Genomic DNA, 14,202 nt, shown 5'->3' with positions numbered 1-14,202 from the left:
CTTCCAGATTCTTCGGATGTAGAGAGGCTGGAGAGGTTCTTTGACTCTGAAGATGAAGACTTTGAAATCTTATCCCTCTGAAGATCCTGGGGTTTGGGGATGGCCTCCATGGCCCTCGTTGGGGTGCTTTGAGAACCCAGACCTGCCTTGGGCACTCAGTGTCACCGCATTCCATCCACCCAGCCCACCCCTGCCGAGTGCTGTGCGCCTGTGCCACCTCTGTCCAGAGGGCCTGCTCTGCTCATGGACCAAGGACTGCGGGGCCTGGAGGCCTTACTGCTTGGAGTCAGACTGCCTAACCCCAAACACGCGAAGGGCCTGTCCACATGAGAAGTCGCCCGTCAGAAGGCCTAGTCAGGAAGAGCAGCAGGTCAGGAGCTTCCAGAGTTCTCCACTTGACACTGCCAGCCCTGGTCAGCACATCAGCTTTGGTTCTGCTTTCTCCTGGGCACCTGGGTCTGTGGTTTATTTGGAATTAAAGCCCTGTTTGAAGTTGTTTAACAAAGACATGAGTTTCTAGGGCACTTCCCAGGTCAGTCTTAGAAGACCTGCAGGTTGACGTGTACAGAGTCTCAGCCAAGTCATAGCCTCATACTGCTGGGCAGGGTGAGATTTTGGGCTGTCTCCTCTGCCCAGTGTGATTTATCAAGGGCTACCTCAGTGGGAGAGCATATGGAAAGATTACAGCAAGATTGCTACTTGCTTTGGAGAGAAAGTATTCTGGTGGGGCATTTGGAAAACCCAAAGATAACAGTGTACATGGGCCCAGTGTGGACACCTGAGCCATGGGGCAGCTGACAAGCTCCTAGGGTGTCTGGAGCCATGGTCCGGAGGCTCCCCATCAGGACCCCACTAGGGAAGAGATTTGTCTCCTATAAGGGGTTGACGCATTTCAAGACACACCGCCTGCTGCTGTTAGCTTGCCACCCAGCTTCTCTCTGGGAGGAAAGGGAGGGGAGCAGAGCTGCTCTTTGCTTGTGACACTGTGCCCGCTGGTGGTAGGGGACACATTGCTACTTGAGCCTTCTTCCATGTTCTTGCCCTTCTCAGAAACCCTCCTGGGTCACAGAGAATCGTAGATGGTTTGGGGCCAAAAAGGTTAAGGAGCTCTGGCTTTTAGTGCACAGTGGACATTTAAACAGAGCAGGTAGCTCCAGGCACTAGCAGGCCAAGTGTCCAGTCCCTCCTTGGCACTCACTTTCATACCTGCCACCTTCTCACTCTGGCTTTCTGGGCCTTCAAGCTTTGATGCTCTAGGTCTGCTGTCTTAGAGAGCGGCCTCTCCTCCCCCTAGACTATATGAACAGGGTATGGCAGCCTGAGATGGCCCTTGTAGGAGCTTTTGCTAAAAGCCCTTCCACAGGACCCTGTAAATGGGTGAGGCTGGAGCTGCTCCTTGATGGCATATGCCAGCTATGGCAGCTTTAAGTAGCCCACAGAGTAACAAGGGATACCCCTACCTGCCAAGTGTTGATGACATAATTTATTTCCTCTTAATCTTTCTCCTATATCGTGTCCCTTAGCCCCATTCCTCTGGGGCTCCACTTCCTGAATCCAGTAGCCATGTGCTGCTGTGGCCCGAGGTCTTGCTGCAATTCCTGCTGATGGTACTAAAGGTGGATGTGTGGAACACTACAACCTGAGAAAAGCTTCCTGAGGTTGTTCATTCTTAGTAGTACAGTTTGCAATTCTTAATGGTAAATAATAAGTTTCAGTAGAAAACAAAGTTTGTGTGTGTGTTGATTTTTCCTCCAGTTATGGTTGGCTGCTTTTAGTGTTGACAGGTAAAGATTTCCCCGCGTTGAACAAGTGAATCCTGCCCGCCTCAGGCCTAGCTGTTAGCCAGTCTCTTTTCCCTTTTATTGAATAGACATGTGGCCCTAAAAGGAAGAAGTGCAAGGAGAACATGATCTAAAAATGAGCAGGAGGCTGGAGGAATGACTCAACAGTTGTGAGCTCTGACTGTTCTTCCAGAGAGTTCAGTTCCCAGCACCTACCCCGCCCGGGGAGTTCACAACTGCCGCTGACCCCAGCTCCAGATGACCTAACAGCCCTGACCTCTGTGGGCACATACATAGCCAGGCAGTGGTGGCTAGTACTCGGAGGGGCAGAGGCAAGCAGATCTCTGTGAGTTTGAGGTACGCCTGGTCTACAGAGTGAGTTTCAGGACAGCTAGGGCTGTTACATAGAGAACCCTGTCTCAAAAAACAAACAAAAAAGCTTACTTAAAAATGAAAGTGGTAAAAAGCACCCACTTAGAAGGCTTGCCTCAGGTTTTCGCTAGACAGGGTCAGGCTGTACCTGACCTTGGCCTGGGGACTAGTAGGGATACAGCCAGGGTACAAGTAGGAGACTGAGGATCATCTCATCCTGCCTGGTGAAATCTCAGTGGGACAATCCTGGGTGAAGACTACCTGCTCTTGAGTCCAAATAAAGGAAAATTGCTGACCCAAATACAATGGCCCAAGGCAAGGCTTACCTTTCAGATTTGCTGTTGGCTTCCTATGACTGCTATGACTACATAGCACATGACCCACTGCTGGAACTTGTTACGGTTCTGGAGTGCAGAAATGCAGACTATGCTGTCGGTAGGGCTAACTTTCCAGCATCCAAAGGCTTCTATATTCCTGCAAAGGCTCTGCATCTCCTGACCTCGGGCTGCTTGTTAAGAGGCCGATGATGGGGGCTGGAGAGATGGCTCAGTTAAGAGCACTGGCTGCTCTTCCAGAGGTCCTGAGTTCAGTTCCCAGCAACCACATGGTGGCTCACAGCCATCTGTAATGAGGTCTGGTGCCCTCTTCTGACCTGCAGGCAGGACACTACATATATAATAAATAAATCTTTAAAAAAAATAAAGAGGCCAATGATGACCTACCTGGCTAATCCTCTAACTTTATTTTCTTTTTGAGAGTGTCTCATTGTGTAGCCCTGGCTAGTCTGGAACTCAGAGATCCACCTGCCTCTGCTTCCTTGGTGCTGGGATTAAAAGTGTGCATTACCACACCAGGGTAGTACTCAGCATCAAGGTACCACCCCATGCCATCTGCCTAGCTTGTATCCTTTTGATCCTGAGGAAGGTGCTTCACCTCACCTGCAACATACTCTACGAATATAGGCTGTATTCTACCAGGAAATGTCAAATCATCCTGTTTTGGAGGGGATAGTGTGAGAAGCTTCAGCAGCACAAAGAAAAAACAACAAAGTTATTATCAGTGAGTCTAGAGTGTTAAGCAGCATCGTGCCTCTTGATAAGCCTGGAGGCCTGAGAACACAGACTCAGAGCATGGGGCCTGGTAACACTGATCAAACCCACAGTGGAAATCCCATGAATAGTAGGCAGACCCATCTCTACAAATTCTTAGGGAAAGCCAGTGAAGTACATTTTCAGGTAGATTTTTATTAGTTTCTGTAAAAAATATGACTCCCAACTAACTGATGCTTTTTGTGACCTCAGTGAAACTGCCGAAAGTTATCACTAACGTTCAGTATGGAAATAACACCTTTAGGATCAAGGAATAGGCAAGGGAGATATTGCACAACTTGTCCATACCACCAAAATCTCGGGTTATGAGTGGAAGCTTGTAGGTTTCTTGTGCCAAGAAATAGCTCCTGCTGAACAGTGTTGAGTGTGGGCTTTCCACCAGTCTCCTGAGGACCAGAGATTGGTATCTGCAGTGGGTGCTCTGGGTTATTTCCACAGCTCCTCCAGTGGTCTCTGTGCAGCACTGCGGATGGCGTCCTCAGAGAGGACACGGATTTCTTCATGGACATCCTCAATGCTTTTGGAAGCATCAACCACCTGTCGTCACAGGGAGACAGCAGAAAGGATCATTATACCACCTTTCCTCTATTCCCAGTGCGTGTGGTGACCTCAGGGACCCTCCACCCACAGCTTTCTTTGAACCTGGTGTTCTTAGCACACAGCAGCCTGCATACCCACCATATCCCAGGCACAGGGGATGCAGGATGCATTAGCTGCCTGCCCATCTTGCTCCTAAGCAGGCTAAGCAACTATCCTCCAGTTGACTAGTAAAAACAGGCTCCATGCCAGGCACAGTGACCCACCCTTTATAGTTCCAGCACTCAGGTGGCAGAGGCAGATGGATCTCTGTGAATTCAAGGCCAGCCTGGACTACATAGTTCCAGGACGGCCAGGGCTACGCAGAGAAACCCTGTCTCAAAAAAAACAAAACAACAAAAAAACAGTTCCACCTTTCTTGAGGGCACTCCCAGGGTGTTTGGAAGATACACAGCAGGCCCCCATCAGCCTGGTTTGCTTCCTGTCCTCTTGGGAGATGAAAGCTGTCCTAATACAGCTGCTCTGTTCCTTGCAGGACAGGCAGATTAGGTGCAAACCAGGACAGAGAGTCAATAAATGTCAGCATCTCCAAGTCCCACCATCTAGAGGGGGTCTGGACAGGACCCTTGCTTCTGTAAGTCTGGCTAAGACCTTTGGCAGCAAATGTTTGAAAAGCTTCCAGGAGTGTAGAAGGTTATGGAAGGAATCCAACTATTTCACAAGGTGTGACTACTGCAAGAAAACTCCACAGGGGGTCGCCTCCTAGAAGGTAGCCCAGCAGCAGCCCTACTGCAGCCCTACTGCAGCCCTACTGCAGCCACATGACCCTTGCCCAGACTATTCAAGGTGGCGCTCTGGGCTGACAAGTAAAAGGGCATTACCATCTGTTCTAATGTAACAAGACGATGCAGAAACTTTGGACAAACCTCACAATCCTGAGGACATGTAACAAACAAAGGGCAAGTAATGCAAGGGAAACGGCGCCTTAGTAAAAACTGGCCTGTCATGTCTGGCACTACTTAAGTGCCAGGCTTGAAGTCTGGGAACCTCAGGCAACAGTCAGACACTGGCCTGTGCGGGCAATGCCAGGCCCACCAGGACTATTCTAGAGTAGATGATGTGCGGAGACAACTAGTCTGCAGGAAGGAAGGTGCAGTTAGGATCAGAGTTGGCTTCCATGCAAGGAACAAGATGGAAGTTCAAGCTATTTCCTGAGACCATTGTTGAAACAGTGGCGGAAAAAGGACCAGAGGGAAGCCTAGAATGGACAATTCCTGTGCCCCAGGAGATGGCCATGCATAGGCCTACAGGGCTCCAAAGAAATGGGCAGAGTGAAGTCCCAGGTTGTAGCTGTAGAGAAGGTACCTATAGTATGACTGAGAGCCAACAGGAAGAAGTCACAGCATGAGCTAAAAGGAAAAGTAAGATACATCTCACCATGCAACTGGCCAACTCCACCTGTGACAGTACTACCTAAGTATAATCCAATTATAGACAGTACACTGCAGAGCCATTCCTATGAGAAAGACCAGAGAATAAAGTGTGATGTAGCTTGCAAGACTACGTGCTGAATGGCCAGGTTACATGGCTAAAGGCTTGTACAGGGTAAGATGCAGATATTTGCTGGGGTTCATCTTTCAGTCTAGTGGATATAGAGTATCTCATTCTTCATGAGGACTGTTTGTCTCAAACTCATCTGGTCCACCAGACAAAGCAGGAGTCTTAGGGTTTTGTAAAACTGATATGATTAGAATCTGCTGGCACGGGGCTGGATGGATGCTCAGTGGTAGGTGAGACCCTCGGTTCTGTAGCTAGCACCACTACTATCACCAAAAAGGCTGCTGGCAGAGAACCAGAATAGCTTCCCTGAAGTTTCACAGGTGGGCAGCCAAAACACTACACCAGCTGTGCTGATGTCAGCAGAGGGTAGGCTATCACACGGCTCCTCAGTGGCTGGCTGTATGTAGCCAGGACTCACCTTCCAGTTCAGGTTTTTATCCTTCATGAGCTGCTGGAAACACAGCAGAACCTGCTCCTGGAAAGTCCCAGTCTCATAGCGCTCAAGACCGAACTCCCCCCGTGCAGCAGCATCCAGCAGGTGTAACTGGAGGAACAGGACGAGGTCAGGTTTGGGAAGGCCCACGTCTGGCTGTTTGCACCAATCCAGGGAAAAATTCTGCCAACAGAGAAAGAGAACTGAGTGGGGTGTAATCTTTTGCTTCAAAATGTGGGGTTGGAGGACCTGCTGGAAGTAAGAGTTAGCAGGATGGTATCACAGCTCTGTGCTCTGCAGTCTACTATGAACTTCATTACATCCCGGACCCTGTCTCAGAATAAGGCATGGCATATGTAGATATCCTGGTGGTATAGTCAACCCAGAAAGGCTGAGGTGGGAAGTAGCTCATTCCAGAGACAGGAAGAGCAGAGCTCTGTGCTGTACGCTTTCATCTGTACTCCTCCCGATAAACACCGAAGGAAACAATCTATCCTGGAAGCCCACCGTATGCTTGCCTGCCTACTAGATCTCATGTACATAGTCTCACTTACTCATCTCATCAACTTGCTAAAAATGTCATTTCCGGAAGAAAAGTAGGGCTACAGAGGCCATCCTATCCCCCCGAAACACTATAAGCTCAAGAAGTAACCCCAAAGACCCTCCCAACAGGGCCATAGTGTGCCAGTCATCTGTCCTGGCTTCCTTATACAAACGAAATACTTCATTGGGGAAGGACTCTAACATATGTAAAAGAAACAACAGAATTTAAAAGGTTACTGTCGCTTGGCAATCTGTCATCCTCAAGGGCTATTATATGAAGACATTATCAGACACCATCTGCTTCCTGAGAGGACCCAGCACTTTTAGAAGTTTACAGAAGAACGAGGTAAAAGCACGAAGCCAGGTGTGGTGACAGCACTTGCAAAGGGGCAGCAAGAAGATAGTTCAAGTTCCTCCTTGGCTACAGAGTTCCAAATCAAGCTGAGCTACAGAAGACCTGGTCTCAAAATCAAAACAAAACAAATGCAATTCCAGTACTTCGGAGCTAGAAGCAGGAGTTCGGTGTTATTATTGCCTATATAGTGGGTTCAAGGCCAGCCAAAAACTGTCTAAAAAAACAAAACAGTAAGGTTTGGGGCGGGGGGCAGATGCTGGGCTGTGGTGGCGCCTTTAGTCCCAGCACACAGGAGGCAGAAGCAGGGAGGTCTGAGTTCAAGGTCAACCTGGCCTACAGAGTGAGTTCCAGGACAGTCAGGGCTACACTGAGAAACTGTCTCAAAAACACAAAACAACAGCAGCAACAAAAAATAACAAAGATTTGGGGGAGCTGGGCAAGCACATGCTTTACCAGAGTCACACTCTCCTACATGGAGAGATTGCTTAGCTGCTAAGAGCACTTACTGCTCTTCTAAAGGACCCACATTCCCAGCATCCATGTGGTGGCTAACAATTCCCCGTAACTCCAGTCTCAGGGGATCTGACACCCTCTTCTGGCCTCTGTGGATGCAAGTGTATACATGCAGGCAAAATGCTCATACACATAAAGGAAAATGAATGCATCTTTTAAACAAAACAAAACTCAGAGTTACACCCTCAGCACTCAGAATATTTTAAACGAAATGCCAGAAAGAGATGTGGGAACTTACACATCAAAAGACTTAAAGGACTGGAGATATAGCTTAGTGGTAGAGCAATGGCTACCATGTGTGAGGAGGCCCTGGGTCCAAATTCCCAGCCGAAAAAAACTCCAAAAAACCCACTTCAGCCAGTGAGATGGTCCAGCTTGTAAAGGCCTGCCCTTCCCACACAGCCTGATACCTGAGTTAAATCCCCAAAATTCAGTGTAACAAGAGAACCAGTTCTCCAAAGTGGGCCTCTGACCTCTACATGTCTGCCATGGCACACATGCCCTAGCCTCCATCCTTACAAACAATAACAACAAATAAAAATAAGAAAGAGGTGTAAGAGGCACACGAAGCATCGACCTTAGTCAGATTCTGGTTTAATAAAAATACAAAGCAATCAGCCAGCTCTTGAGAGCTGGGAACCATGAATACTGCATGTCTAGTGGCCGAGATCTGTGTTTAGGCGAGACTGTCCTTACAATGTAACTGTCTTGGGCTAGGAGTAGTGCCTCTCTCCTGGAATCTCAGCACTCAGAAGGTTGAGACCGGAGGATTACAAGTCTGAGGCCATCACGATCTACCTAGTGAGTTCCTCTCAGTCTGGGCTACAAGAGACCCTGTCTCAAAAATAACAATCCCAGGTGTTGGAGAGATGGCTCAGGAGTTAAGGCACTGGCTGCTCTTCCAGAGGACCTGGGTTCAATTTCCAGCATTCACATGACAGCTCACAATGGTTTGTAATGCCAGTTCCAGGGGATCCAACACCCTCTTCTGGTCTCCATGAGCACCAGACATACATACAGATAAAATACCCATATAGATAAAATTAAAAAACCCAATCCTAGAGATAGGGAGGCAGAGGACAGGCAGACAGGTGGATCTCTGTGAGATTGAAGTCAGCCAGGTCTACATAGTGAATTCCAGCACCTGCCCTGGCTACACAGTGAGACCCTGTCTCAAATGAACAATCCTCCCCTTCATACCAACACACACACACACACACACACACACACACACACACACACACACGGTTACATCTTAGATGTATACCAAAACATTTATTAAGAACTGACAAAGCCGTCTGATAACAGAGCAGAGGATTTGAGTGTCCCTGAAGCTGATGGTACTATGGGAGGTTTTCTGTTGCCAAATAGTTGAGGTTTAAAAACTAAAAAGCACTGTCAGATGTGGTGGGGCAGGCCTTTAATCTAGCACTTGAGGCAGAGGCAGATGGGTGGCTGATTCATGGTGAGTCTGGTCGACACAGTGAGTTCCAGGCCAGCAAAGGCTACATCGTGAGACCTTGTCTGAAACAAACATAAGTGGCAGAATTTTTTTTTTTAGAAATAAAGAAAAAAGGGCAGTGCAGCTACCACCATTACACACAGGAAGCGGTGAGGAGAGAGTAGAGGGGCCCGAGGCGGCGGCCCCAGTGTCCCAGCCATTCTCCATCTGGTCACAAAGCGAGGCAGTGCATGAGAGTCTCACACGACACTGTGAAAAACAACCTGCCAAGTGCATTTATTGATTAAAAAAAAACAAAAAACAAAAAACATGTCAATCTCGAGAGAGGGTTAAAGGGATGCCAGAGTCATCAGATTCCTCAGAGTAACTTGAACACGTACTCACTGTGGTCGGTGACACTGAAAATGAAGACAAGCAGATCAGGGCCCACACCTGGCAACCCGAAACAGATGCCACACTCTACTCACCTCCTTGGCGCTAGTGAAGGCAACCCCGGAAAAGGCGTATCTGTCCAAAACAAGGGTCACGCCCTGGTTCAACTTGGCCTTAATTAGTGGCCTGAAAAAACAGAATGCTCTTGAGTGCTGGAACAGGTTTCCCAAACTACCCCAACTTGGAAATCCCATACAATTAAATTAGAGCACGGGGATTTATAAACTTATTTACAAAGCTGTACATCTTCTCTCTAGGTGATGCCAGTGGACACTTCCACCCTGCCCTGCTGAGGAAAAGGAGAACCAGCAAAGAGCAAAGGATGGCGGAGGGCACGGGGAGCCAGAAGGTGAGGCTGATACTTGTGCCCAAGTCTGAACTACAAGTGTAAGAGGAGACAAAATATCAAGGATGTTTTCCACCAAACACCACAGGCTCACCATCATTGCCAGTGTGCCAAACCTTAGACGTGTGAAGAGGAAGGGCTTAGCATGAGCCAAAAAAAGCGTCACTGAAGACACAAAGGCAAGATTCATCCCACTTAGCACACCTCACAGGAGGCATTCAGTTTTTTTTTTTTTTTTTTTTTGGGGGGGGGGGGGGGGAGGAGGCTGAACAGGTCTCACTATGTAGCCCAGGCTGTTCTAGAATGAGTTATGCAGCCTTGGCTGGCCTCCAGCTCTTGATCTTTAGGGCATGGTGGCACAAACCTGGAATCCCAACGCCTGTGAGGCTAAAGCAGAGAACCCCAAGTTCCAAGCCAAACTAAACTATGTATACAGCAGGACCTTTAAGAGTTTTTGTTTAAGATTTGTTTGTTTTATGTGTGAGTGCTCTATCTGCATGTATGACTTTATGCCAGAGAGGGTATCAGATCCCACTAAAGATGGTTGTGAGCCACCATGTAGTTGTGCTTGGAATTGAACTCAGGACCTCTGGAAGAGCAGCCAGTGCTCTTAACCACTGGCTATCTCTCCAGCCCCAGAGTTTTTTAATGTATGAAGCTAGAGTCAGTAATGTGAACATATAAAAGAAAAAAAGAAAAAAAGAATCGAGTCAAGTAGTAGTGACACACGCCTTTAACCTCAGCATTTGGGAGGCAGAGGCAGGTGGATCTCTGTTTGAGGCCAGCATGATCTACAAAGAGTATTCCAGGACAGCCAGGGCTACACAAAGAAACCCTGTCTTGAAAAACAAAACAAAACAAAAAGGAAAAGAAAATCTAAACCCACCAGATCTTACACCCTTCACAAATTAACATAGATAGACCCTAGACCTAAATATAAAACAGGAAACTTTAAAAAAAGAGAGAAGGGTGGCCTGGAGAGATGGTTCAGAGGTTAAGAGCACTGGCTGCTCTTCCAGAGAACCTGAGTTCAATTCCCAGCACCCACATGGTGGCTCACAACCATCTATGAGACCTGGTGCCCTCTTCTGGCCTGCAGGCAAACATGCAGGCAGAACACTGTATACATAATAAATAAATCTTTCTTAAAAAAATAAAAAGAGAGAGAGAAGCCAGGAGGTTATGGTGCACACCTTTAATCCCAGTACTTGGGAGGCAGAGGCAGGTGGATCTCTGTGAATTCGAGGCCGGCATGGTCTACAGAGCAAGTTCTTGGACAGCCAGGGCTACAGAGAAACCCTGTCTTGAAAAATCAAGAGAGAGAGAGAAAGCCTGGTTGCCCTTGGGTCGGACAACACTAAAGACCAAATCCATGCAAGGCCCGATATGCTAACCTCGGTAAAATTAAGCTGTGCTGTGCAAGAGACTATTAAACAATACAAGCCCCAGAATGGAAGAGAGAATGCATGAAAGGCATTTCTGACAAATGACTGACATGCTAAGGATGGGCCCTTAAAGTGCAACCAAGAAAACAGCAGCCCTTAGGGGGCTGAGGTAGAAACGCCCTGGGCTGCAGAGCGAACCACTACCCCCAAAAGAAAAGAAAAAAGTTGGGGCCTGGGGAGATGACTCTGTGGATGAACTGTTTGCCGTGTAACCAGGAGGACTTGAGTCCGGTCCAGAACCCCAAATTAGTGAGCTCAACGTTCAGGAAGAAACCTTGTCTCAGGTGGGCGAACGCGAGGGCAGTCTGGGCTACAAGGCAAGTTCCAGGATAATCAGGGCTGTTATACAGAGGAACTCTGTCTTGAAAAACCTTTAAAAAAGGAAATCTTGTCTCAGGGCTGGGGAGATGGCTCAGCAGTTAAACACTTGTTGCTCCTGCAGAGGATCCGGGTTTGGTTCCAGCATCCATATGGCAGCTCACAACTGCCTCTAACTCTAGATATAGGGATCTGGTCTCCATGGGCTGCGGGCATGCATGAGAGGCACAAGCATCCATGTAGGCATTTATACTACACAAAAATGCACACATATAAACCCGCACATGTGTTCACACACATGTCTGCATGTGACAAGTGGGGAGCAGAGAGTCAGTATTTACACTTGTTCCCAGCGGTTTGCAGAAAAAAGCAGGTGCACTGCGTGATCCTCCAGTTCTGTTTTCTTTTCTAAGTAGGAATTCAGAAGCCTGCCGATTTCTGTGGATCTTTCTAGAAAGAGAAAATTACAAAGACTCCTTAAGTCGGACTTTTCACTCAAATTATACTACAGTTTGCACTGACGTTTTCGACTTGTACTCATATCTAGCTCTAAAACTTTATTAAACCTCTAGACAGGTTTGGACCATCTGTGGAGAAGTCAGAGGAGTTTCCCTGAGAGAACGCATTAATGTGCAGAGACCATGTAAAGTCTTGGTTTCAAAAGTCCTCGTAAGACTTTTGACTGGTTGGCTTGTGTTATAACTTAAAAGTGGCGGGAAAGAGTCACACCCTACAACAGAGCACACATGGGAGATTTATTGAGGGGAGGGGAGGGAAGGGGGCAGAGACAGGGGAGGAGAGCGAAGGAAGAGAAAGAGAAAAAGACGGGAGGTGGGCAGGGCCCTCCTTTTACAAGGAAACTTAGCAAATGCACACACGGGGTGCACTGAGTGGCTGTAGCTGAAGATATAGCCCGTCAGGACCCTAAGGGCAGGCCAGTACAGATGCCTAAATGCTAACAGCTTGAAGATGCAAATATCCAACAAAGCAGTTTTCCAATTCCCTACCTACTTAATTTGTAGGATTAGGGTTGGTGTTCTGGTGCACAGGGGTGAAGCCCAGAGGTTAACCTCATGTTCCTTTTTTCTTTTTTTTTTTCTTTTTTTGGTTTTTCGAGACAGGGTTTCTCTGTGTAGCTTTGTGCCTTTCCTGGATAATGTTCCTTTTCAAGAGCAATCTACCTTGTGTTTTTGGAAAGGGTCTTCACTGGGAGCTGACGCTCAATTTTGGCTAGACTGGCTGGCCAGCAGGCCTCAGGAACAAGGAACGAGCCTGTCTCCACCTCTCCAGCACTGGGATTATAATCAACTATACTGGCTTTTTACATGGAAGATTGAACTCTGTGTGCACTTTACCAACTAAGCTATCTCCACCAGCCCAGGGGTGGCACTGCCCACAGTGAGTTGGGCTCTCCCATATCAATAGTCAATCAAGAAAAATGTCTCACAGGCTTACCTGCAGGCCAATCTGGTGGGGGCCATAGTCTCAATTGAGAGCCCCTCTTCCCAAATGACACTAGCTTGTGTCAAGGTGACATAAAACTAGCCAGCACACCCATGCACAGTAATAAACAAGTGTTCTACTAAAGTTCTTAAAAATACAAAAACAGATGCTCCCAAGAGTGAGAACTCTCAAGGCCCGCCCACTCGCCCGCCTGCGCACCGGGGAAACGCAGCATCTCGGCTTGGTGGCCCGAGTCGCACAGTGCGGTCACCAGCCTGAGGCCCTGCGTGGTCTTGCCAGCACGGTCCACGCCCTCCAGCACGATGAGCGCCCCCCGCCGCGACGCCATCGCCACCGCCGGCCCGCACAGCTCCCGCCAAACTGTCAGGTTCCCGCCAATGTTAGATGCTGCAGGAGGCGGGAGCGCGCAGGTCCTCTGGCTGCACCGCCTCTTCCGGCTGGAAGCTGAATTCTGTAGCCTGCAGGGAACCGGTTCCGGACGTTGCGTAGCCCGTGGCCGGGGTCCCAGCCGCCTGGTGACCTCCCACTCGCGGAACTTCCGTTTGCAGCGCCCTGCGAGGGCCAGTCTTACGGAGTGGGATTGTGCACGCTCCGGTCACGTGGAAAACCTACAACAGTAACGGAATCAAATTTTCATGCCCCTGAGCGCGCAACTGCAGGGTTCTAAAAGTTTCTTATCACAAGGAAAGAGCCATCTTATGTTTTCTGCTCTGAAACAAGTAAAGATACGAGCATCGGACTCCCAAGAGGTGCTGAGGCATCGTCAACGCGCTCACGAATGTTTGTTCTCGTTTTAGTGTTACTGGGATTGTGTCGAAAACCCGAAGTTGGTGAAAGGAAATTGATTTATTTGCAGCGCTGGCCCGAACAGAAAAATTCCCACTTTTTTTTGCTTTGCCCCTAGTAGTGTTTTTATAGAAAAGATTAAAGCCAGGAGGGATATATGTGCAGGAGGCAGGCAAAATTTCTGTGAGTTTGAGGCCAGCTTGATCTACATAGCAAGTTCCAGGACAGGCAAGGCTGCATTGTGAGGCCCAGTCGCAAATAAAACAATGGCATTCTAGAGGCTGAGGCAGAAGGGTTCCGAGTTAAAGGCTAGCCTGGGCTACATTTCAATAAGACTGATCAAGGAAGTACTCAGTCGGTAGTGCTTGCCTAGCATGAATGAAGCCCTGGATTCCACACCCAGCACGAATAAACTGGATATAATGAGTGATATATCTCATAATCCTGGGCACTTGGGAGGTAGGGGCAGGATCAGAAATTCAAGGTCTGTGCAAACATCTGAACTGACACCCAGTCAAAGAAGGTACTCAGGATAACAGATATGTAAACATGCTCAACATAAACATTATTAGGAATCATGAATTTAAAAGAAGATAATTTCGGGCTGGAGAGATGGCTCAGCGGTTAAGAGCACTGACTGCTCTTCCAGAGGTTCTGAGTTCAATTCCCAGCAACCACATGGTGGCTCACAACCATCTGTAATGAGATCTGGTGCCCTCTTCTAGCCTGCTGTCATATATGCTGTA

General features: G+C 48.2%; 2 protein-coding genes across 2 annotated transcripts in view; one reads left to right on the top strand and one right to left on the bottom strand.

Annotated features, from left to right (window-relative positions):
* Atg4b (autophagy related 4B cysteine peptidase) overlaps positions 1-1,726 on the top strand; it is a 37,865-nt gene extending 36,139 nt beyond the window's left edge. The window contains exon 13 of the mRNA XM_052750323.1: positions 8-1,726. Coding sequence (XP_052606283.1) covers positions 8-81 — 74 coding nt within the window. The 3' untranslated portion in view covers positions 82-1,726. The remainder of the gene's footprint in view (positions 1-7) is intronic.
* A 1,651-nt stretch (positions 1,727-3,377) lies between these two features.
* Positions 3,378-13,115, bottom strand: Dtymk (deoxythymidylate kinase). The gene is made up of 5 exons (XM_052750324.1): positions 12,869-13,115; positions 11,548-11,656; positions 9,133-9,223; positions 5,778-5,975; positions 3,378-3,799 (listed from the first exon to the last, which is right to left on the bottom strand). The coding sequence occupies exons 1-5, from the start codon at positions 12,996-12,998 to the stop codon at positions 3,689-3,691; spliced, it is 639 nt and encodes a 212-aa protein (XP_052606284.1). The 5' UTR covers positions 12,999-13,115; the 3' UTR covers positions 3,378-3,688.
* Positions 13,116-14,202: the final 1,087 nt, after the last annotated feature.

This window comes from Peromyscus californicus, unplaced genomic scaffold (genome assembly GCF_007827085.1).
Source record: "Peromyscus californicus insignis strain IS unplaced genomic scaffold, ASM782708v3 Scaffold_21__1_contigs__length_65335640, whole genome shotgun sequence".
NCBI lineage: Eukaryota > Metazoa > Chordata > Mammalia > Rodentia > Cricetidae > Peromyscus > Peromyscus californicus.
Note: the sequence above shows the minus strand (reverse complement) of the source record. Positions and strands in the feature narration are given on the sequence as shown.